At 40.2% G+C, this 22,133-nt stretch overlaps 1 protein-coding gene and 1 long non-coding RNA gene across 5 annotated transcripts in view; one reads left to right on the top strand and one right to left on the bottom strand.

Moving 5' to 3' along the window:
• Positions 1 to 1,629: 1,629 nt before the first annotated feature.
• LOC118522116 (uncharacterized) lies at positions 1,630 to 3,084 on the bottom strand. Its single transcript, XR_004910473.2, has 2 exons — positions 2,521 to 3,084; positions 1,630 to 2,411 (listed from the first exon to the last, which is right to left on the bottom strand). It is a non-coding gene; the product is annotated as an uncharacterized LOC118522116 (long non-coding RNA).
• A 96-nt stretch (positions 3,085 to 3,180) lies between these two features.
• Positions 3,181 to 22,133, top strand: part of KIF2A (kinesin family member 2A) — a 75,175-nt gene continuing 56,222 nt past the window's right edge. For all 4 annotated transcript variants that reach the window (XM_078067285.1, XM_078067283.1, XM_078067284.1 and 1 more), the window contains exon 1: positions 3,181 to 3,521. In XM_078067285.1, coding sequence (XP_077923411.1) covers positions 3,458 to 3,521 — 64 coding nt within the window. In that variant the 5' untranslated portion in view covers positions 3,181 to 3,457. The remainder of the gene's footprint in view (positions 3,522 to 22,133) is intronic.

Here is a 22,133-nt window from a genome sequence, read left to right as displayed (position 1 = left end):
TTAGAGCAGGTAAAATTGGGATTTGTATCTCCAGGCGTTTTTAAAGTATTTGTGTAAGGACTAAAATTAATTACAGTGAAGTTACACCAGTTTAATTAGAATTTAAATCGGAGTAAATTAAGGGGAAAGGGGAATCACCACCAAAAGGTCTAAAAAAAAAAAAAGTCTGTAAGAAAGTTCTGGGCAAAAGTGGACAATACTAAAACCAAAGACAGTCTCTGCTAACCCTACCTATTTTCTCCATTTGATCCTAGATCCACAAACTGTGGGAGTAATTGAGAATAGATGCGAATACTAAATGGAAAAGTTCAAGTTAGAAGATGTAGACAGGTACAGATAATCTGAGCTAAACTGGAGCCAAGTTGTACCTCTACTCTCCACCAGAGGAGCAGATGACTGGTTAAGGGGAGTGCGGGCTGCTGCCTCAAAACTCACTAGTTTGACAGCCTCTACCTTGGAATAATCTCTTAAGGTTTGTGTACTAAAGACTCCAAAGCACAGACATTTTTAAAAAGAATTCCAGGCATAAAAAGGAGACTGGCTTGGTTGGATGAAAATAACAGCGATTTTTTAAAAACAGTTTATCAACTCAGGATAGGATAGGTCAACAGCAACCACTCTTACTAGGTTATGACTTGACAGAAATGATCATTGAGCAAGATTGTTCTGCCAGAATGGCCTGGAGTGGGTAAAAGAATACAGACAGATGTGAAAGCTCTTGCTCTCCTGCCACATGTGAGGTGCTGAGGGTCAGAGCCCATGCCAGCTGTGTTTCATTTTATGTCACTGGACATAAAATTCTAATTAATGATTTGAAGATTATAGTAGAGTACTGGCTTATTTTTTATAGGATGGTTTTACTTTGTTTTTAAACTTGTATTATACGTTGTAAGTATCAAAGCACTGCGGTGTTTAATTATTTCATTTGACACTCACAAAAACTTTCTGCAGTTGAGAGAATAGTTACTTTTCCAGCCTATTCTAAGAGGTAACAGAGATTCAGAGCAGTTTAACAACTTAACTCATTGAACAAATGTCAGTGTGTGCCAGTCACTCTTATAGTTAGGGTTATATGTTTTGCTAATGCCTGAGCTACAGTCAGAATTCTTGATCTTGATCTTGGATGTTGATGGAAACACAGCCTCATTGCATTTATTCAGGACTGTTCTTTAGGAGGCTACTTGCACACAAAGCCCAAGATGCAAGTCTTGGTAAATTTCTATGTTGAGATGTACCAAAAAACATAAGCCTTTTGGGTATGACCTACAAAAGAAAGGTTTTTATATTTGATATGTGGTATGTCTCATACATTTTTTTATGGAGCAGGATCATATACATCTTTTTAAAATACCTTTGTATACGGATTAAAGGTTTAGACTCCTTAATTACATAACCCACAGGGTACAAGGTATGTGTCAGCAACCATGATAAAACATATTTTACGAAGCAATTTTAAATTTAAAAGCTGTACAGCTTGATTTCCTTGCATTCTGTAAAGCATTTTCAAGCAAATAAATAGATGCTTTACACCTCAGTCATAGAGACATCAGAGAATGAGTTCTAGTAGGCAGAACCCGAAGAGTTCAGATAAAACTCTTAAGATTATTTAAAACAAAAAACCACCAAATCTTGATTTGGTCAAATCTTATTTTGAAACAGAGGTTCTGAAGTGAGATTTACAGTAGTCATTTCTGGAATAGAAAAACAGACAGTATGGGGCACCTGGGTCACTCAGTCAGTTGAGCACCTGACTCTTGATTTCAGCTCAGGTCAGGATCCTGGGGTTGTGAGATGGAGACCCAGAAGGGGCTCCACGCTGGCCATCAAGCCTGCTTAAGATTCTCTCTCTCCCTAAGTCCCCCACACTCTCCCTCTCTTAAAAAAAAAAAAAAAAAAAAAAAGTAGACGTTATTTTTTTAAGTTGTCTACCCAGCGTTTTTTCCCCTCCCATATAAACTATTCTTACTATTCTTACTTTTAAGTGGATTTAAGAAACTTCATTCTTTTGACGAGTATGCCTTCAATATGTTCAAGTTACAGATGGAGGCTGAGTCTTTCAACATTTTTTAGGGTCTACTTGTCTTGATTATTGGGTTGAAAATTCTAGGCGTGTGCATGTATGCACATATGCACTTAACACACATGTATCTAGCTTCCAATTTTTAAATTTTAAAACTGTATATTTTCAGTTATTATTACAGAGAGATTAACAATGACTAGAGAAAATAAGGCACGAAAAGCGTGTTTCCTCCATAACACGTCTGAACGCTAGAAGCAAAAGTCACACTTTTGTTGGTTTCTACATGGTGCTGTAAACAGTTTCCATGTTCCTTGTCCACATGGTCTTCCTGCTTTCCCAGGGTGGAGAGTCTTTCTCTTCATGTTGATGTGGTCAGACTAGTCAAGTGACTCTGCAGAAAAGGCACATTCCTTAGTCAACCTTATGTTGTCTGCCCTCTGTCCTTGAATCATAGTTATTGGCTTTATGGACCAGAGCAAATAACGTCTCTTGAACCCTACCTACAGCAGAGACTAGACACCAGCTTCGGATGCACCATAAACGGAACAGTCAAGGCGGCTCCAGCACACGGTTTGTGTTTGAGTCGCGATGAGCTAGCTATAAGGCAAGGCCGTGGAGAAGAGGACCTTCATTCGGATTTAAGGGTGGGTGACACCGCAAAGGTTTTTCTTCCCCTTTTCCGTAACCGGATGGGAAACCTTACTTGGGCCGGCCACCTCTAAGTGGCAACACAGCTGACACTCTAAGATGAAACACTATGCCCATTCTGTCAATGGCCGGTCCCTAAATTCACGTCGCTCAGCCCCACATTCCCACTCGGAAAGCCCACAACCAATAGGGCCCTTAATCCATTCCGGCCACAGGGACAAATCATGGAAGCCAGAGAGACAGGAAGGCACCAGCGCGCGGGTTCCCGCCTCTTCTAGGCCGCGCGCCGAAATCAAACCCGACCCTGGATCTCTCGGGGCGGTGCCACGCGCGCTCCGCTCCCTCCGCCGACCAAGCCACGGCCGACGCCCGCCCGCCCAGCCGCGGAGCTGCGCGGGGGGGCGCCTCAACGCCGCGGGGAAAGGCTGGCCAAGAAGGAAGAGACGCGGGAGGCGCGCTCTGCGCACGCGCGCGGCGCCCCGCCTCCCCAGCGTCGGCTCCCGGGCGGGCGGCGCGGGCCCTCCCACTCTCCCCCGCGCCGCCTGACGGCCCCGGCCCTCGCTTCACCCCGACGCCCCGGCGCGTCCTCCCGTCGGCCTGCAGGCCCGGGGCCTCCGCCTGCTTCCCCGCCGCTGCTCCTCGCGGCCCCGACTCGCGTTCACGCTGTCGCCCGGGCCGGCGCGGCCGCGGGCAACCGCTCCCCCTCCCACACCTACCCCGCCCCCTCCCCGCCTTTTCCGCCCTCCAGTCCCCCTCCCTCGGCCCGCCGCCGCTGCTCCAGATGAGGTGATGGCAACGGCCAACTTCGGCAAGATCCAGATCGGGATTTACGTGGAGATCAAGCGGAGCGATGGTGAGCCGCGCCGCCGCCCCTACCGGCCGGGCCCCGCATTCGGGTGTTCATGGAGGGGACGCGGGGCCGGCCGCCTCATTGATTGCTCCGCCGGGCTGTGGGGGCGGGAAGGCGGCGGCCGCGGCGCTTTTGTGTGTGGCGTGTGTGCGAGTGAGGCCGGCGTGGGGTCCGCCCCGGGTGCCGCTGCAGTGCGGGGGGTGGGGAGGGGCCGTTGGCGATGGCCTGGGTGTCGCGGCCGCATCTCCGGGGGTTCGGGCGGGTGAGGCGGACGGTCCCGGGACAGGGGTCCCCGCACTTCCCGCGATCTCCATCCTCCCCGGGGACTCCAGCCCGCGGGGCCGGGGGCAGCGGGCTTCTTTAGGGAGGACCCAGCCTCGCGTTTCACCCCGGCCTTTTCATTTTCCGGCAGTATCTCGGGGGGGGGGGTGGGGAGAGCGTGGAGACCAGTGGGTTCAGTGTTTAGAGAACCGACTACCGGCCCGATGCAGGGGGAAGAAGGCCATCCCTGAAGCTGGTCAGGCTTCTTCGCCTGTCGCTTCTCGAGCATGCCTTTCTTTTTTTTTTTTGCTAGTCCCTTCCTTGGAAGAAGGATGCGGAGAACGTCGTGCTCGGCCATGAATATGTGGGGGTGGGGGGAGCAGCGGGAAGAAGTGTTCGATAAGCTTCTCAGAGGTGATGAGACTGAAAGGGAAGGAGAGGGATGAGCCTAGTCAACGCGATGCATTACCGAGAGGGTGGGGTGGGCGACCGGATGTTGATATTTTTCACACCGTCTGGAGAGGTAACTGAGAGAGAAGTGTAAGATGAGGTGAACATACATGCTTAATTCAAAAGAAGAGAAAAAGCCTTAGGCTTACGTATCTTTTATAGGCTCCTCTTGGGGAAAATGTTTTGTGTCACTAGCTTGGGGTGTGGAGTGAGATGCTAGCCAGGCTTGGAAATAATTTATATTGTAAAGGAGAAAACGCATGGAGAGAGAGAAGTACAATTTTCTTTCAGTTCGAATATTGGAAGAGCTAGAGATATGTAATAGGTGTGTGTGGTGTTCATGACTCCATCTCCCTGACACCTTTATTTATGGCTTTTTATCCTCTTGCCTAGTCAGTAGTAACGTTGCTATCACATCCACACCCTCCTGGTTTCTAAGCAAGTTTGACCAAGTTATGTGAAGCTAGATTGACTTCCCTGTTACCTGTGTGATATATTGTTAGACCTCATATAGCTAATGATTTTTTCCCCTTATGTTTGAGATAATTTGCATTAACAGCCGGAAACATCATTACCCTGTATGTGAAAAGATCACGTATACCGCTTAGAGCTTTAGTAGTTACCAGTAACACCACTGGGAAAGCGATGTCTCCTTTTCTTGGGTTGGGGTTTCTTTTTATTTTCTCTTCCAATTACCGTCCTTAAACAGTACTGTTACTGTCATTTCTTTTTTAGGTGAACGAGGGTTCACTGCATTCCAATGAAAGTAGGATTTGCATATAAAATTTGGGGGTGCAATAAAATGTGTTAAGTTCTTTACATTCTAAACCTTTATGATTGTAGGTGTTACTACAAAACATATTTTAAAAAACCAGTATCATGGCATTTGAAAGCTTTGTATTTTTTTATTTTTTCTAAACAGTTTTTTTGTTTAAACGCATGACTTGAAATAATTTTGGTTCATTTTAGGGTTCTAGGACAGAGACTTTTAATAGTCTTTCAGCCTCTGCCCTTTTGCCTTTACCAGAAATCCAAACATATATCAGAGCTTTGTGTTCTTCTATAGGTGCTAATAACCTAAAGTCACATTTCAAAGCAGTTTGCCGATTAGGTCATAATGGAAATTGTTACAATGTGTATTATCCCAACCTTTAGTCATATACGTATTTATGCCCCTCAGATGCATGATGGAATTGGTGGAAGGTAAAAGTAGATAACTTGAAGGGAATGGTCATTTGCATTGGATAGTGGTGTGTCACAGTAGAAAAAAAGATGCCTGGGAAACTCCCCACAAGCTTTCTTTTTTCACATTAAAGAAGCTGTTTTGTTTCTTTCCACTTCTGTAGCACATCTGTATTGGATAAAACACTAGTGGTTATTGTAACAAAAATAAACTTTGTAGTTGGATGAGCACTAATGTAATGCCTGAGACAATGGAAAGCACATGAGTGAAGAAGGGCTGCTGTAGACTGCTATTAACTGGTGACTTGATGTTCCGCATGCTTCCTAATGGTGATACTTGTCCTTGTTTCAGACCATCCTTCTCCAATCTGATGCTCATATAGAAATAAAACATATTCTGAGGGCCAACAGGTAAACTAAAATGAATTTATTCTTATCTTTAAAGGCCCTGCTCAAAACTAATCCCATTAAGTCTTCACTAATTACTAAAACCGGATGGATAGTCAGCCTCTGAATTCCTAAGTCATTCTCTATCATTCATGAGGCAGCATATTTCCTGAAGTATTAATATTTGGGTATATTTCTTTTAATATTATATTTTCAAACTGCACTGGAGATGAGGTGGTGTAGAGAATCCAATTGAGGGATGGCAGGCTACCCACATCCACTTCAACCACAGTCAGGGTGTTATGGGATTAAAATACTTATTATAGCCTCTTCAGTTTCCTGAATTCATCTGTGTATCTCCTCCATGTGCCTAGCAGAGGTTCTTGCATATAGTTTTTGAGTGAATCATTCATTATTGGATCTTTGGTTTTCAAACATTTAAGTTATCCATTCTGATGACATCTTACCTGGAAGTGAAACCCTTCTATCTAGGCTACCATCTCCTTATTCTGCTCCACCCCCCTCCACCCCACTCCATTCAGGCCTCTTAGTACAACATCCCCAGAGTTGACTGGAATTGAGTGATCTGCTAAAGCTAATCTGACATTTCTGGTATTCTGAAGTTAAAAATGACAGAGATCAGGTGTACTGAGATTGTTCCCCACCACAAGCAATAACCTGTTATGAAATTAGACTAGTTTCTGGAATTGGATAGTCATGTATAATTTATTTTTTTTGCATGTGGCTTCCTATTACCCTTTTGATTCAACTCATTTTTGGAATCCAGTGACTCTAAAACCTGCACTCTTACTGTTACGTAGCTAGGTAGCTTTTTTTTTTTTTTTTTTTTTGAGATTTTATGTATTTCACAGCGTGCACAAATGGGGAGTGGCAGGCAGAGGGAGAGGGAGAAGCAGGCTCCGCACTGAGCAGGGAGGCTGACATGGGGCTCCATCCCAGGATTCTGGGATCATGACCTGACCTGAAGGCAGAGGCTTCACCAACTGAGCCACCCAGTCACCATAGCTAGGTAGTCTTTATTGGGAAATCTGAAAAGCACTGTTAAAACATCTCTTACCTGTTTGACAGTGTCTGTAATTATTCTTTAGAGACTGGGGGAGGGATGAGAAATGTTTTGGATATTTGGAAGCTGCAACTCTGATGGGATTGTTTTCTGGGGTCTCTTAGTCACAGCATTGATATATGTGATCTGAAGAGAAAGATCAACCAGAAAGATCCTTGAAGTTAATCTAGTTCTCATTTTTATAAATATGGAAACAGAGTCCCAAGTCACCTTAAGGGACTTGTCTGGATTCTTACAGCTTGTAGTGGCAGCCAGGAACCTGTCTTGCATAGCACAGAAACCAGACTATCAAGAACTGTGGCAGTAAAGGGAGAATTCTGTTATTTAGGAACCATACACAGCTTTCTACAGCCCAATAAGGATGTGTAGGAAATTGCTTCTCAGTCATAGGGCGCTAGGGAGCAGTGTTATAGAGCCCAGTTGGAATGATCTGGTAAAAAGTGATAATGGTATAGTAACTAGAAGATCACAGTGTTGGTGAAAAGAATGCTTTAATTAAGCATCTGAAATCATGAAGGTAAAGATTTCAAAGGATTTATCGGGAATCTTGGAGTTTAGAGCAGGCAGTCTTTTTTTTTTTTAAAGATTATTTATTTATTTATTTGAGAGAGAGAATGAGAGAGAGCAAGCACATGAGAGGGGGGAGGGTCAGAGGGAGAAGCAGACTCCCTGCTGAGCAGGGAGCCCGATGCGGGACTCGATCCAGGGACTCCAGGATCATGACCTGAGCCGAAGGCAGTCGCTTAACCAACTGAGCCACCCAGGCGCCCGTGAGCAGGCAGTCTTTAGGAAAGATTTTAAATGGCCTGATTCTCCTACCTATTTTGCCATATTTATTCTTTTGCTAGTTCATCTTTGCATGTCATATGTAGACTTTGGAGAATGGACTGTGTGAATGTAGGTAATAAAAATGAACAACGTAGCAATATAGTTGTTGTTTAGGTACCATTATGTGGCTCTGTGGAGTGGGTGGAATGGGGAAGTTTGTGGATTAATAATTTCCTTTTACATGGTAAGTAACATGATAATGCTTCCATATATGTATAGTTAGGCCTTCATAGTTTTCTTTTCTTTAAAATCAGTTAGTTAACATATAGTGTATTATTAGCTTCAGAGCTAGAGTTCAGTGGTTCATCAGTTGCTTATAGCACCCAGTGCTCATTATATCACGTACCCTCCTTAATGTCCATCACCCAGTTACCCCATGCCCCCACCTCCCTCTGCCTAGCAACCCTGTTTGTTTCCTTTGATCAAGAGTTTCTTATGATTTGCCTCACTCTGATTTCATCTTATTTTATTTTATTTATTTATTTATTTTAAAAGATTTTATTTATTTGTTTGACAGAGAGAGACACAGCGAGAGAGGGAACACAAGCAGGGGGAGTGAGAGAGGGAGAAGCAGGCTTCCTGCGGAGCAGGGAGCCCGATGCGGGGCTCGATCCCAGGACCCCGGGATCATGACCTGAGCCGAAGGCAGACACTTAACCACTGAGCCACCCAGGCGCCCCTTGTCTTATTTTATTTTTCCCTCCCTTTCCCCATGTTTACCTGTTCTCTTTCTTGAATTCCACGTATGAATGACATCATATGATAATTATCTTTCTCTGGTTGACTTATTTTGCTTAGCATAATACCCTCTAGTTCCATCCACATCATTGCAAATGGCAAGATTTCATTTTTTTGATGGCTGAGTAATACTCCATTGTATATATATACACCACATTTTTATCCATTCACCTGTGGATGGACATCTGTGCTCTTTTCGTAGTTTGGCTATTGTGGATTTTGCTGCTATAAACATTGGGGTGCATGTGCCCCTTCGAATCACTATGTTTGTATCCTTTGGATAAATACCTAGTAGTGCAATTGCTGGGTCATTGGGTAGCTCTATTTTTTTTTTTAACTTTTTGAGGAACCTCCATACTGTTTTCCAGAATGCCTGCCCCAGTTTGCATTCCCACCAACAGTGTAAGAGGGTTCCTCTTTCTCTGCATCCTTGCCAACATCTTTTGTTTCCCGACTTGTTAATTTTAGCCATTTTGACTGGTATCTCACTGTGGTTTTAATTTGTATTTCCCTGATGCCGAATGATATTGAGCATTTTTTCATGTAGGCCTTCATTGTTTTCAAACAGTTGTCTAATTGGATCCTCACAAAAAACCCTATGAGGTAATGCGGGGTAGGAAGGTGGTAGATTTATCATTTTATAGGTGAAGAATCTAAGGTTGGATTATTTGTCAAGATCACATGTTAATTAGGGGCATAACCTCAACCAAACTCTAGGTTCTTCCACTGCTAGTTTTCTTTTTAAGTGCTTGTGGATGATGGTATGAAGTTGTATACTTTTTTTTTTTAAGATTTATTTATTTATTTATTTGACAGAAAGAGGGAACACAAGCAGGGGGAGTGGGAGAGGGAGAAGCAGGCTTCCCGCTGAGCAGGGAGCCCGATGTGGAGCTCAATCCCAGGACCCTGGGATCATGACCTGAGCCGAAGGCAGACACTTAACAACTGAGCCACCCAGGTGCCCCTGAAGTTGTATACTTTTTGTACTTCAGTGGGTTTTTTTTTTTTTTTTTAAGATGTAAAAGCCCCTGTAGTAAAATTTTTTTCTACTGCTACAAGAGGCTCAGAAAACCTACAACCGATAACATTGAATTAAATTTTCCGAATTGGTGAGATCAAATTGAATTCTGACATTTTATTAACTATCAGGATAAAAATTCAGCAGTTTAAGGCTTTAAATTAAAGCCCTTTTCACTAGTCACTTGTTGCTTCTAGAATTATCACAGAAACCCAGGAATCTATGTTCATTGCCTAGTCACTTGATTCTTAAGGCAAAAATTTTGGAACTCTGGAGAAAGGTTATGTGTCAACTTGTTTTGTGTGTCATAATTTTTTAAGATCTAGAAAATAACAAAGAGCTAGTTAAGCCTGTGTCTTGTTTAAATAGGGAAGGAGGCTTGAGTGTGGAATATCCAGAACAGGGTTCCTTGAGAGAGCATCTGGACTCATTCTGTCACAAGTATATTTGTCATTAATATTATATTCATCTTTTGCAAAGTTTAATTCTCGGATTCAGCCATCTACTTTGCTTTTAACACCTCTGTCCTGTAACCTAAAATAATCTTTTAAGGTGTTTATTTATTTTGAGATCATACTTCTAATAGAATAGATATGGTTTTTAAGCCTCACTCTTCTGGTCCAGTGTAGAGTTAGTATAGGTTACGTTGCCCTCCCATCACATCGTATCTCTTTTGATTAAAGTAATAAAAATGGTATTATAGTGCCTAAGTGAAAATAGGCATTAGAACCTAACCATCTTAAACATTTAAGGGCTTGATTACACATAGTGGATACTGTGCCATGTACTTATATAGAGAGCTAAATAAATTCAGGTTCATGCTTATTGGGATTTGTCTTGTGAAAACTTGCTCAAATGAAATGAAATATCATTTCATTGTTGGTTAATCTTAAGTTAACTTTTTGTTACTGTCTCCTGGGAGTAAAACGGGTAGGGAGGTGTCCCTTTTTAAAGTTGAGCTTGTAAATCTAGTCTTTGCCTAGGGCTCTCTGGTTTTGGTACTGCTTATTTTTGTTGTTGTCCACTACAACCAACCTTGCAGTCCAAGTGGGTATTTACTAGAGAGTGAGGATGTTTTGGTATATAGACCATAAGTGATTATGCCAGATCACAAAAGTGTGATCTCATAGTTTTTTCTTATTGCAGATTTAATTAAATACATTTTTATTAATAGCTTATTATATGTCAGGCATTCTGATAGGTGTTGGAGATACAAAAAAGAATAAGGCACACACAGTTCCTGCCTTCAAAAACAGTAAATAAATGATTGATGTATAGTATGGTAAGTACCGATAGAAGTATGCTGTTCTGTGTGTACCTGATTACCACTTCCCTTTTTAGGTTTAGGCTCTTTATTTAGACTCTTGCAGTTAGGAGTCTTCTGGAAATGCTGTCCCTTTCACCTCCTCTGCCCAAGATCAATATCCATTATCCCTTACGGTGTGCTTTCCTGATAAGCCCATATTCATCCTCAAAATTCCTCTTAATACAGTACCACCAGTCCTTATAGCCCCTGTCACTTTACTGAAATTGTCATTATTTGTTATTAGTGGCCTATTTTCTTTTCTCTAATACCCGTCTGAGTTTTAACTTTATGACTTTTTACCCTTGCTTTGATACTGAAGGGAATCCGGTTTTTTCACGTTTACATTTCTGGTAAAGGAGCCGTGGCATCAGGTTTCTGTCGAGATATCGGGGTGCTTGTAGACACAGGGACCAAGGTAGGGGAGCATGAAAACTGGTCGACCACCTGCAGGTACTTGTATGTAATTTGGAAACAACTCTCCTCACACAGTGTGGCCAAGGGACTGGAAGAATCAGACACCTCCCTGGGCTATATAAAAAAAATTTAAAGGAAAGACGGGATCAGGATGGGACACATTTACAGTAAAATTTGCAAGGTGTCTACACTATACAAAGAATGACTTTTTGATTATAACTCTTGGTCAGCATTTGTCTCCTCAGCTTCATCCAGATAGCTTGTGTCTTCCATACTGCCACATGAATTCTGTTTGTTTCTTAAAAATTGAATCCGGGTGTTATTCTTGATACCTGAAGGGATTTAACATTTGCACCCTTTATAAAGTCAGTTGCTTCCCTAAATATGTTAACGGCCAGTATCTTGCTTGGATTTCATGACAGCCCTGCAAGGTAAACAGTATTTTACCCATTTTGTTGAAGAGAAACCCTAGGCTCAGAGTATATAAATCACTGTGAAGTGTTTAAGCCTTATGAAGGGCAATTTCACATATTTACATTATATGCCTTGGTCAGGACAATGTGGTAAGTGTATTTTAGTGGTGTGAGATACAGATATGTTTAGAGAACATTAGATAAATGTAGTTGTGGGAGTTCTGTTTCTAAACTGGGTAGAGTCTGTATAGTGGTTTCACAACCCTGGCTACTCTTTGGAATCACCTGTGGGACTTTGAAATTAAAAACAACCAGACATAAAAAACAGCCCCCTACCCATCACCACCAATATCTGGGTCCTTTGCATAGAGAGTCTGTTTCAGTTGGCTTGACATGGAGCCTGAGCATTAGTGTTTTATTTTAAAAATTTAAAGCACCCCCTACATTGATGAAACTTAACTTCACACATACAGGTGATTTCCCTGTGCACCCAGGGTTGTGATCCGTTATTTTAGAAAAAGTAGCATTTCCTAATAGCGATCTGACAAAATTTCATGGAGAATGAAGTTTTAATGATCAGAAGAAGTTGACCAGTAGATTGCCTGGGGGGAAGGAGGCATTCCAGGCATGTAGTACAACATGTGAGAAGTCCCTGAGCTGGAAATGGAGGGCTGTCAGGTAAAAGGCATTAAAAACAGGTAGAAGGGAGGGTGATAGAAGAGGAAAATAAGGAGGGAGAAGTAATCTGGGACACCTTATTGAAGACTTGAAAACAAAGGTAAGGTAAGGCTTCTTGGAATTAATTTTTAGGACACTTGGAAACTACAGTAGGACTTAATCTCCTAAGAGCAGTAATAGGAGTTAGCTAGTGATTAGTGATAGATTAGAGAGAGAATAATACTGAAAATGAGAGCTAGCAGGGATAAGATTGCATCAGTCCAGGAGGGTGAGCAATGATTAAGGAACAGATGAGATCCAGCAGCCTGCAAAAAGAATTGATGTTATATGGTGGTACATCATTTGTGCTGAATAAAGAACAGATATGTTGAAAGGAATGGACTTAACATTTGGAAAGTCTGAGTGTAGATTATAAAATCTCCTATGTTTAATCAAGCTAATCCTATTCATGAATATTTTGTAGAGGACTGTAGAGCCTAGGTACAATGTGATATCAAAGAGAGCATCCAACTCAGGCTGTTTATAGTTTTCGCCGCTAGTATCTTTAAGTGAGCCTAAGGTATGAGTCACTTCCAATAAATGTTTATATGTAGAGCAGGAATTTACTTAAGCTATAACTAACTGCTTTGCTTACTTAAGAAGATTCAGTTATAGTGTATTAGCCAAAACCCTCTCAGAATTCATGGAAGGGAATGGGAAGGAAAAACAACACTTAAAGGATGTAACTTCAGCTTTTTAAGGGATGAAGGGTTTTGATTCTTAAAATACAGCTACTCTCTTTTACTTTTCCTTTGCTCTTATTTTTGTCCTATTTTTTCTGCCCTGGCTTTCACCTCACCTTTTCATCCTTAAGATTCTGAGTGTCATTTCAGCATTTAGAATGTCTTAATTGCTATTGCAATTTAGGACTTAAAAAGAAATAAGTGAGGGATGAATAGAGCACATTGGATTTTTAGGGCAGTGGAATTATTCTCTATGATACTATAATGGTAGATACATGTTATATATTAGTTAAAACCCGTAGAAGATGCGACACCAAGAATGAACCCTAATATAAACTATGAGCTTTGAGTATTAGTACTGTGTCAGTGTAGGTTCATTGATTGTACAAGTGTACCCAGTGTGGGCTACTGATGATAAGGGAGGATCTGGGTTTGTGGGGACGGGGAGTTTGCTCAATTTTTGCTATCAACCTGAAACTGTTCTAAAAAATAAATTTATTTTAAAAGGGGGTTATGCACACGTTAGGCGTTAAAAGTTAAAGCTGCTTTTGGAATAATGGACCAATTAATGGCAAGAATTTATAGTATTTTAAGAATGAAGTTCTTATTCCATATAGGGTTATAGTTAAGGTTAACTTTTGCTCTTCATTTTTGTTATGCGTAGTCTATTGGCCAATATGAGAGATTTAGGGTTTGTGGGCACAATTTTTAAAATGAGCTGTAGTGCAATGAAAGGATTGAAATATGCTGGGCCCATGGACATTTTGAGTTTATAGGTAAAATGCTGTGAAAGATATCCAAGCAGTGTGTCTAGAAACTTTATTCTTGAGGTGAGCCAGGGTTGAATTTAAACAAGTGTTTACCTGTTCTAGTTATAAAATAGGGAATTTCTCTTGTAAGATAAATACATGAAATCTAATAATGTTTCATCTTATGGAAAGTGAGTTGGGAGTACAAACAGCATTAAACTTTTTTGGGGAGGAGGTAGTATTTTTAAGTCTTTAGTTTACTGTGGACAAAAAAGAAATGGATATAGTGATTTACCAATATATGACTTTTAGGAATGGAGAGCAAATTAGAGGCCCTAATTAATGAGGTAAGTCTTAAGAATTTAAACACAGACAACTCTGATGAAATACTGCTATAGGTCAAACTTGCTTTTATTTTTACAGTGAGGAAGTTGACTTGTCTAAGGCCATACATGAAGTAAGTAGCAAATAGATTAGAGCATAGATTGTCTGCCTCTAAATTCCTCTACACTAATGCCTTGGAGTTCTTTGTGTACTGTGGATGTTCCAGGCATTGGAAGTCAGATCATTAAGTAGTGCTTTCATTTTTCTTTCTATGGTATAGATTGCCTTCAGGTGTTTTTTATTAATTCAACTAGCATATGCTGCATGACCATTATATGTCCCTTCTTCTGATGCCTTTGAGGGCATAGAAATAGGATTTCTTCCTAGTAAAGACTACTTTGTCAGTTATAGCAGACTAGTAAATAGCTGTGGCACTCAATCCAAGTGCCCTGGGGCTTTATGATTTCTTTTGAAAAAGAAATTTTGGTCTTTGCCAGTCTCTCTGCCATTGTGTGAGTTTAGGCTGTCCTTGCTCCCATGACCTTCAAGATTTTAGACAAGGGCATATGTTTCATTTGAAAGAATTTCTTATTAGATGAGCAGCTATACTGTCAGGAAAATACAAGAGATTATAGCAACTTGCTAGGAGTCCGTTGGCATAATTGATGAATTTGGGAGCCTCTATAGATTCAGTCATCTTTATTTTTATAAAATTGTTGTTTGAAATTGTTTGGGGAATAATGTATGGGTTGCATTTTTACCATCCACTCCCCCCAATAGCTGATAATTGAGAGTTGACTACAGGATGACCCTAAATATCTGTGTATTTTCTTTGTATGTTCTTTGGGGTATACTTTTATTAAGAGTAATACATTGCTTTTAACCTTACATGTTCTTTTGGGTTTCATTAAGAGCCATTCCTTAACTAAACTAAAAGTAAATAAAATATTTTGTTTTCTTCCAACCCTCAGACTTTTCCTTCTTAATCTTTGCAGGTGTTCTTTCTCTCTTTATTTTATTAATGTTGGTGTTCCTCAGGGCTTGATCTTTTTTTTTTTTTTCCCCAAAGATCTTATTTATTTATTTGACAGAGAGAGACACAGCGAGAGAGGGAACACCAGCAGGGGGAGTAGGAGAGGGAGAAGCAGGCTTCCCGTGGAGCTGGGAGCCCGATGAGGGGCTCAATTCCAGGACCTCGGGATCATGACCTGAGCCAAAGGCAGACGCTTAACGACTGAGCCACCCAGGCGCCCCATCAGGGCTTGATCTTAACCTTGCAGTACTTCTCACACAGTAATCTCTCTCTGAGTGAACTAAATGCTTCTCTTCAGCCTTGGCTGGCTGCAGATAGTACTCTTTGTGTATCTAATGGATTACTGAGTATCTCCATGTGGCTGTCTCATGCATACCTCAAATTCAGCATGTCCAAAATTGGACCCATCACCCACTGCCCGACTCAGAAACCTAGATGTCTTCCTTGACTCCTTGGTGTCTCCTAACATCATATCCTATCCTCAGGTTCTCTTAATATAACTGCTCAAGTACCTCTTCAGTCCATATGCTTTTTCTATCCCTCTACTATAATCTTGGTGAGGCTAACATTATGTCTTCCCTGTACTATTGCAACAAATTCCTAATAGATCTCTCCACGTTTGGTTGATTGTTCTTTCAGAAGAACGTTTCAAACATATAAATTTGACGCCCTGATCATCTGCTTAAAATTTTTTGTCACATGCTCTCTCTGTTGCCCTTTGGCTAAAGCCCCACTCTAACATAGCTTACTCTAGACCCTGAACAATGTGACCTCCCTCTCCAGTTTGATTTCTTGCAGCTTATTTGAGGCCCTCCAGGCACACTGAACTCAACACTCCACTTCTACCTACCTAATCTGTGTACCGTTGTTGTTTCCTTTTGTCTCTGTTAAATATTCTATTCTTCCTTGATTCCTAGATTAGGATAGGTCCCCTGCTTTGTGGTCTCCGAGTCCCCTCTGTTTATTCATCAAAACTCTCATGGGATTGTATTAACCTGTTTAATTGTCTTTGGTAACACTCAAGTTCCATCGTATCCTTGGTGCCTAGCACAGGTCCTGTTCATGCTTAGTAAATTACCTATTTTTCTGAACCAATGATTAAATGAAGCTCTAGCTGTGCTGTTCTTCACTGCTCTATTCAGAGTCGCACATTCTGAAAAAAATTGATTTGTGTTCATCTTCAGAGCCTCAAGAAGTATGTGTCTTTGCTTTTAATGTACACTTTTAACTTGCTTTTTAAATTTAATTACTTGTTTTGAATAATAATATAGTCCCATGGTTAATAATTAAGTTCCAAAGGATATATATTAGAAAGTCTTTGTCATATCCCTGCCCCCTAGCCACCTTTCTCCCAAGAGATAACCAGTATTTCCAGGTTCTTGTATATGTGTGCATGGATTTGTTTTGCATTTTCAAGGAAATATTTGTATATTTGTACTTATATGTAATATAGATGTTTGTAAATATGTATTTTTATGTATGTATATTTATATTTGTAAATATATATATTTTCTCTACAGATGGTATATTATACACACTGGTGCTTCTTAATATTTTCATTTAATAATGATATCTTGGAAGAACCTTTGAATACATAAATAGTAGTCTCTATGGCTGTCTTTTATTATTGGTTAAATACAGCACTATTTAGATTGTTCCCAATCTGTAGCTCTTACACAGCCAGTACTGTGTAATCTTGAACTTTTGTCATTTTTTGCATATTGATGACTATATCTGTAGGATAAGGTCCTAGAAGTAGAATTGCTGGGTCATAGAATTGTATTTTTTTAATTTCAGTAGATCTTGACAATTTGCTTCTAAGAGAATACGTGAATTTACCTTCTTATCTGCACAAGTGCTACTTGTCCACAACAATGTACAACATACGTTTTTGAGATTTGCTAGCTTGGATTATAGAGCTTAGAATTTATAGAGTTTAGTAGAATGTTTTCTTCTGAAATTAAATGGCCCAGAAAAGATAACATACTTAATTTATGAAGTGTTTATGAGATCCAGACATATAATGAAAAGCATTTAAGTTCTAGTGTTATGATAGCTAGTATAGAAAAACAAGATGCCATGTGTTATTAAAAGTTTTTGAAAAATACACATTACTGTTTTTAACCTAGTAAACTTGAACAGCATTACTAAGTAATAGATTGGTATTTTTCCTACTCTGAACACAGTTAAATAAATTTGTGCTAATGAAATTATTTCCCTGTATTTCTTCCAGTTTGTAGTTGGTTAACTCACTTAAGTAGATTGCCTTGTTATTCGAGGCCACATCAAGGAACTAAATCTCTTAAAGCCAGTTAGTCCCTGTTCTTTTACTGTTCAAAATGCCAGCTTTTGACTGGAAGAGTAGTTGGGTGAAAGTGTGTGTATTGTTTATTTGTTCATCAGCCAATATTTTGAGTATTTTAGGCAGTGCACTAGTTGAGTATAAAGCAATGGGAAAAATCCACAAAAATATGTCTCCACATGGAGCTTTCATCTGTACAGAGAAAGTGGAAGATGCACAGCTATGCCACTTAATAACTTGTTCTTTTATTAATGGAGAGAAATCACATCAGCATGTTTGTTGAAGGGAAGAAGCCAGAGGGATGAGAAGAGACTGAAAAGAAAGAGCAAAGAAAGATTTATCAGTATATCAAGATTTTGGAGAACATGGATCAAGTGATCCTTAACATGACCTTTGAAGGCTTTATGTGATCAGGCTCTTAACCTTTCTTCTGTGTCACCTTACACACGTACCTCCTTGCTCCCATTGCTGAGCCTCACTGGCTTTCTTTTAGTGATTTTTACTACCTCAGAGCTTTTGTACAAACTTTTCCCTTCACCTCAGATTTCTTGCTGCCCACTCTGCCTGTTGCTTTTAGTTCTCAGCTTAAATATTATTTCTGTACTTGTCAAAGGGGTCTTTTCTGACTCTTGAATCAAAATTTGACACTTTACGTTTTCTTAAACTTTGTCACACTTTGTAAGTATACATTTATTTTTGTGCCTTTTTTTTTTTGAAGCCATATACCAGGTCTCTGTGGTTCTCTACTATAAACTTAGCATCTTGGAGCACCCGGGGCTGGCTCTTGATTTCGACTCAGGTCATGATCTCAGGGTCCTGGGATCGAGCCCCGCATCAGGCTCTGCACTCAGCGGGGAGTTTGTTTCAGGATTCTCTCTCCCTCTGCTCCTTTCCCTCCCTTCAAATAAATAAATAAATCTTAAAAAAAATAAATAAACTTAGTATCTAGTATGGTATCTGGCACATAGCAGGCATCCATTGAACATTGACTGAATGAGTTATGAACTTAACACCAGCAATGAATAGATTAACCATGTCCTCACATCCTCAATAATTTTTTTTTAAAGATTTTATTTATTTATTTGACAGAGACACAGCGAGAGAGGGAACACAAGCAGGGGGAGTGGGAGAGGGAGAAGCAGGCTTCCCGTGGAGCAGGGAGCCCGATGTGGGGCTAGATTCAGGACCCTCGGATCATGACCTGAGCCGAAGGCAGACGCTTAATGACTGAGCCACCTAGGCGCCCCACATCCTCAATAATTTAAAACCTTTTCAAGGTTTTATGGGTTAGGTGTGGGGGGAAGGCTGAATAGGCAGAATTGAGGGTTTTTAGGGCGGTGAAAATACTGTGTATGGTACTATAATGGTGGGTACATGTCGTTATACACTTGTCCAAACTTATAGAACGTATAGCACCAAAAGTGAATCATGATGGGCTTTGGGTAATTATGATATGTCAATGTAGGTTTATCAGTTATAATAAATGTACTAGCCTGGTGGGGGATGTTGATAATCGATGAGGCTATGCATGTGTGGGGCCAGGGAGTATATGGAAAAATCTCTGTCTTCTGCTTAATTTTGCTGTGTACCTAAGACTGCTCTAAAAACATTAAGTCTTTAAAAAACAAAACATGCTGTATTCTAGGAATATACCCAAGAGAAGTAAAAGCATCTGTCCATATGACAACATGTACATTAATGTTTATAACATTATTCATAATAACCAACAGGTGAAAACCCCCAATGTCCATCAGCTGATGAATAAACAAATTGTGGTTTATTCATGTGATGGGATATGACAACATAGACATTGAAAACATGTTTAGTGAAAATAGCCACTTGCAAAAGACTACATTATATGATTTAATTTATATGAAATGTCAAGAATAGACAAATCTCTAGAGACAAAAAGTAGATTAATGATTGCTTATGTTGGGGAGGGGGGTGTTGGAGGAATGGGGAAGTTATGGCTAAAGGATATGAAGTGTTTTTTGGGGGTGATTAAAATATTACAAAATTGGTGATGATTGCAAATATCTGAATATACTAAAAACCATTAAATTTTATACTTTTAATAGGTGAATTGTATATTATGTGAATTATATCTCAATAAAGTTTTGAAAAAACTTCATAGGCAACAGTGGGGAGTTTTATTTAAACTTGTATTATTGCTAATAAAGGTGAACATTTTTTATATTTTTTGTCAGTCGTCGTACTTTTTGTCTATCTCCTCCTACTTTTTAAAACTTTCCCTGGGGGCACCTCGGTGGCTCAGTTGGTTGGGCGTCCCAATTCTTGATTTTGGGTCGAGTTGTGTTCTCAGGGTTGTAAGATCGTGCCCTATGTCCGGCTCCGTGCTCAATGGAGAGTCTGCTTGGGATTCTCTGTCTCCCTCTCCCTGTGCCCCTTCCCCCACTCACATGCAGACGCTCTCTCTCAAATAAATAAATCTTGAAAACTGTTTGACTGGACTTGATTGTACTATGTTATCTGAGTATTCTTCTTAATCTCTTTTCTAAGTTCCTGTTCTTTGTCCACTTCTTAAATGTTGGTGTTTCCCAGTGTTCTATCATTGGTCCCTTCTATTTCCCTGTGTTTTCCCTAGTTACTGTGATTTACTTTTTTTTTTAATTGAGATAGAATTCACATATAAAATTAACCCTTTTTAGGGGCGCCTGGGTGGCTCAGTCGGTTAAGCGGCTGCCTTCAGCTCGGGTCATGATCCCAGGGTCCTGGGATCGAGTCCCGCATCGGGCTCCCTGCTTTGCGGGGAGCCTGCTTCTCCCTCTCCCTCTGCCTGCTTCTCTGCCTACTTGTGTTCTCTCTCTATCTCTCTGTCAAATAAATAAATGAAAAATCTTTAAAAAAAAAAAATAACCCTTTTTAGGCAATAAACTCAAAGATGAGACTAGATTAATCTAAAAAGCTTCTGCACGGCAAAGGAAACCATCAACAAAATGAAAAGGCAACCTATCAAATGGGAGAAAATATTTGCAAGTCATATACCTGATAAGGGGTTAATATCTAAAATATGTTAAGAATTCAGTATCTAAAAAACCAGACAATCTGATTTAAAAATGGGCGGAGGCCCTGCATAGACATTTTTCCAAAACACACATACACATGGCTGTTAACCAAAGACAAGAAATGACAAGTGTTGGTGAGGATGTGGAGAAAAGGGAACCCTCATGCACTGTTGGTGAGAATATAAATTGGTACAACCACTGTGGAACACAGTATGGAAATGCCTCAGAAAATTAAAAGTAGAACTAGCATGTGAGGGTCGCCTGGGTGGCTCAGTTGTTAAGTATCTGCCTTCGGCTCAGGTCATGATCTCAGGGTCCTGGGATCGAGCCCCGCATCGGGCTCCCTGCTCAGCGGGGAGCCTGCTTCTCCCTCTCCCACTCCCCCTGCTTGTGTTCCCTCTCCTGCTCTATCTCACTCTGTCAAATAAATAAATAAAATCTTTAAAAAAAAAAAAAGAGCTATCATGTGATTGAGCAATTCCATGTGTGGTTATTTATCCAAGGGAAATGACACCCAGCTAGAAAGGATATCTGCACCCCCATGCTCTAAGACATGGAAACAACCTAAGTGTCTGTTGATAATGGATGAATAAAGAAAATGGAATGGAATATTTTTTAGCCACAAAAAGATGAAGGGAATCTTGCCATTTGTGACAACATGGGTGGACCTTGAGGGCATTATGCTAAGTAAAATAAGTCAGAGAGAGAAATACCATATGATCTCCTAAAATGTGGAATCTAAAAAAACAAAAACTGAACTCATACAGAGAACAGATTGGTGATTGCCAGCAGTGGCGTTGAGGAGTGAGCAAAATGGGTAAAGGCAGTCAAAAGGGATAAACTTCCAGTTGTAAAATGATCTTGGGGATGGAATATTCATCATGGGGACTATAGTTAATAATATTGCATATTTGAAAATTGCCAAGAGTACATCTTAAAAGTTCTAATCACAAAAAAAGTGTAGCTATGTATGATGATGGATGTTAACTAGACTTATTGTGATCATTTTACAGTATCTACAAATATTGAATCCTTATGTTGTACGCCTGAAACTAATATAATGTTATATGTCAATTTTTTCAGTAAAGAAAAAAAAAAGAAAAAAAATCCAGATGAGGAAAACCTTTTTCACCCTTTTAAAATACACAATTCAGTGATTTTAAGTATATTCACAGTTGTTCAACTGTTATCACAGTCTAATTTCAAAACATTTCATCACTCCAAACAAACCCATACCCATTGGCAGTCACTGTGCATTCCCTCCTTCCTCCAACCCCCTAGCATCCACTACTTAATTTTCTGTCTTTGTGGACTTGCCTATTCTGGACACTGTAAGTGGAGGTATACCATATGTAACCTTAAATGTCTGACTTCTTTCACTAACCATAAACTATGCTCAAAGTTTATCCATTTTGTATGTTTCAGTACCTATACCTGAATAATATTCCATTTTACTTACCCATTTGTCAATTGATGGGCATTTGGGTTGGGTTGGGTTGGGTTTTTGTTTGGGGGGGGTGTTTTATTTTTGTGTTTGTGTTTCTTTTTTTGTTATGCTATTATGAGTAGCACACATGTTTGTGTGTGGACATATGTTTTACAGTTTTGGGGGTATATACTTAAGAGTGAAATTGCTGGGTCATACGATAACTCTGTGCTGAACTTTCTGAGGAATTTTCATACTGTTTTCCATGGCTACG

This window comes from Halichoerus grypus, chromosome 2, assembly GCF_964656455.1.
Source record: "Halichoerus grypus chromosome 2, mHalGry1.hap1.1, whole genome shotgun sequence".
Classification (NCBI taxonomy): Eukaryota; Metazoa; Chordata; class Mammalia; order Carnivora; family Phocidae; genus Halichoerus; species Halichoerus grypus.
The sequence above is the reverse complement of the archived record's forward strand: the minus strand, read 5'-3'. Positions and strand labels throughout refer to the sequence as shown.